The sequence below is a fragment of the Nicotiana attenuata genome, chromosome 10 (assembly GCF_001879085.1).
Source record: "Nicotiana attenuata strain UT chromosome 10, NIATTr2, whole genome shotgun sequence".
In the NCBI taxonomy this organism is placed as follows: domain Eukaryota; kingdom Viridiplantae; phylum Streptophyta; class Magnoliopsida; order Solanales; family Solanaceae; genus Nicotiana; species Nicotiana attenuata.
The window spans coordinates 44,272,433-44,275,462 of NC_031998.1; the positions used below are offsets into that span (position 1 = coordinate 44,272,433).

The 3,030-nt window shown below is 34.5% G+C and overlaps 1 protein-coding gene across 2 annotated transcripts; it reads left to right on the plus strand.

Moving 5' to 3' along the window:
• On the plus strand, positions 839-2,245 carry LOC109233934. Of its 2 annotated transcripts, XM_019399781.1 has the most exons (4): positions 839-1,094; positions 1,187-1,350; positions 1,556-1,977; positions 2,120-2,245. In XM_019399781.1, the coding sequence occupies exons 1-4, from the start codon at positions 1,035-1,037 to the stop codon at positions 2,122-2,124; spliced, it is 651 nt and encodes a 216-aa protein (XP_019255326.1). In that variant the 5' UTR covers positions 839-1,034; the 3' UTR covers positions 2,125-2,245. The 2 variants fall into 2 exon arrangements, with proteins under 2 accessions (XP_019255326.1, XP_019255325.1); XM_019399780.1 differs by having other exon boundaries at positions 840-1,094; positions 1,556-2,245.

Consider the following 3,030-nt stretch of genomic DNA (forward strand, 5'->3'; position numbering starts at 1 on the left):
AGACATTGTCGCACATATCCATAAAATATAGGGCTTTGGGCATTTTACCGTGGCTGGGTAAATACTCCCTTCGTTTCTACCTACGTAGTTCAGAGTACACTAGTTAAATGAATAATTTTGTGTGAATTCGAATATAAATTTTTAATATTTAAAAAATTATAAAAGTACTATAAACCATAGTATTTAGCAATTTAAAATATTTTAAACATATCTACAACATAATATATAATTTTATTTGAATCCCCAAATAATAATTATGTCACATCAAGTGGAACAAATGAAGTACTTATTTTGCCCCCGATATTACAATTAATGTTTGTCATAGCATGCGCCATTTTTTACTTATAACCTAATGTGTGGTTCATCAAGTTCAAGGATTAATTTATTTCAACTTGAAAGAGAAGTTGACTTCATTTGCTCCGAGCAACTACCCAATAACCATTTTCCTCTTTTGTCGTTTTCATTTCTCTCTCACCCTTTGGTGTACTACTTGAAGATTGTATATAAGTACGGCCATCTATGTATGTATAAATGGATAAGAATTTGATTATTTCCAACTTGACTTATAAAATTAGATTTTACAAAACATATTTTATACTCTTTCATACCAACATGAAAAGACAAAGCTAATAGGTAGATCACGAATCTTGTATAGCTACTTCAATGTCAACACCAACTAAATGTCGTATAAATAAAAAAATAAAGTTGGAAAAAGAGCAAGATATCTATTCTTCGTCATTAAAACATTTACTAAAGTATGGGTGTACCCATTGAGTATCATAGAATTAATTTTTTTTAATAAGTTAGATAGATTTATTGACTGTTGAACTGCAACTAGTGTACACGTTGTAGTTGTGTCTAGAAAATGTCAACTGTACTCTCCAGAAAACAACTAGTCCTTTAAGAATCTTATATATTCTCAAGTTTGTATCTAAAAACAACCAACAGTTGTTGTGAACACCACTATTTCTTTTATATCTTGAAAACAAAGGAAGAGCGAAGAAGAAGAATTAGAACAAGAGAAAAAGACAAAGATGAAGCTAGTTTGGTCTCCTGAAACAGCTTCAAAAGCTTATCTTGACACCATAAAGACAGTAAGCAGCAAAAGATTTGCTTTGAATTTTTTCTTCTAACTTTTATTTTTCATCCAGTGCTTTAATTGTTTTTGGACTTGTATTCTATGCAGTGTGGAATTTCAAGAAAATCCAGTGCTGCAGAATTTTTATCAGCCATGGGGGCAGGGTACAACGCGAAATTAATAGTTGAAGCATGGAAAAGTGATAAGATCAATGGTGACTCAATCTCCACAAGCATCGGCCTAGCCGTCGCGTCAAAACATAGTCGTGGCAGGTACGTAGAGGCGGATGCAACCTAGTTTACTACTGATTCAGTTGGATCCAGTATTTTTAATCACAACATAAATAAATGTGCAAAATTACCAAAATTTTGGTTAATATAATATTCATAACCTATAATTTCAAAAGTGCAATCTATTAATATTAAGACTTAAAATTTGAACAAAAATAAAGTTTAAATTCGGGGTTCATTTCTGTAGGTACGTGTGCATGGTGCCAGACGAAGAATCAAGACTAGCGTATGTAGACGCCATGCAAAATTCAGGCATGTCATTGCCGGATATGATGGTGGGAGAGGCAGAAGAGGTGATGGAAAGGTTAAATGGGGTTGACTTTTTGATCGTAGATGAGAAGAGAAGTGACTCTTTTTCAATCTTTAATAGTGCTAAATTGAGCCATCGTGGAGCAATTTTAGTGTGCAAAAATGGAAGCAAAATAAGGAATATAGAGACTAGTAAGTTCAGTTGGGATGGAGTTCTTGATAGCAAAGTTAGTGTTGTGAGATCAGTGACACTTCCATTTGGGAATGGATTGGAGGTTGCTTATATAGCAAGTAAAGATGGAAATCAAAAGTCTCGAAAATACGCCAAGCGTTGGATTAGACACGTTGATCGGAAGTCAGGTGAGGAGCATGTTATTCGACGATGATCTGCATACTCAAGTGCAAACCTCAAATCGAGATCTCATGTAGTTCGAATATATTTTCTTTTTCTTTGTATATATATCTGTTTGTCTTATGCTAATGAGGCCTTGTTATATTCTAGGTTGAGGCACTTTATCCTTTCTGCTCCTGAAGGAAAGAAATAGTTCTTGGTTACTGAAGGCACTTCCATGATGATACTTGCTTTTGGTATAAATTAATTTAAGCCTTTTTTTTCTGAGGTTTTTCAGTTGATGTATGTTACTCGCATGTGATTCAGATTAATTTGGATTTGCGCGGTATAGTATCCACTAAAGGGGAAGCGCTCTCCCTATCCAAACTTTTTTCCAAATCGATCTAAACCTATTAATTAATTATTACTCCTACTATCTCATTTTCCAATTGACTTCCTTAATTTCTAATTTGCACTTGCTAGGCAAGTCAGACATAACAATAAGGAACAATAATAGCAGAACTGACAAAATTAACATAAATCTACAACCAATAAAGTATTTTCTACGGTACCAAACCAAGGATACTGATATATTGGCAGCAGATGAAATAGAAGGCTTAGAAGGGAGATAATGAAATTATGTGATTGGGTCTTCCAAAAGCATCTTAATATAGCATAGTAACGCCAACACATGATAAATCCCCCAGAACTAGTACATAGTCATGAGCTCTAAAACGAAAATGCAAGTATGAAAACTAAACAACAATACTGTCTGAAATAGAGGCAACAATACAATATGAAAAAAAACGCGAAGACTGCGGTCGAGAATGCAGCTCTACCTCATCTCCCGGTGATCAACTCAGCTATGCGCCTCGGCTACCGATGACTGGGTCCGACACCCGGATATGCATAATTAAGTGCAGAGTGTAGCATGAGTGCAATCGACCCCATGTACTCAGAAAGTATCATAACTAACTTCGGCAAGGTAAAAGCAACAAGAACTATAAATGATACTTGCTATAACCTGTTCAATTCATATATTCAACAAGTAGAGAATAATAACATGATCAAGTCATAAAGCA

Coding starts and splice junctions, on each gene's coding strand:
- LOC109233934 (XM_019399780.1), top strand. CDS start 1,035: ATGAAGCTAGTTTGGTCTCCTGAAACAGCTTCAAAAGCTTATCTTGAC. Junction 1,095..1,186: donor ATCTTGACACCATAAAGACA/GTAAGCAGCAAA, acceptor TATTCTATGCAG/TGTGGAATTTCAAGAAAATC. Junction 1,351..1,555: donor TCAAAACATAGTCGTGGCAG/GTACGTAGAGGC, acceptor TCATTTCTGTAG/GTACGTGTGCATGGTGCCAG.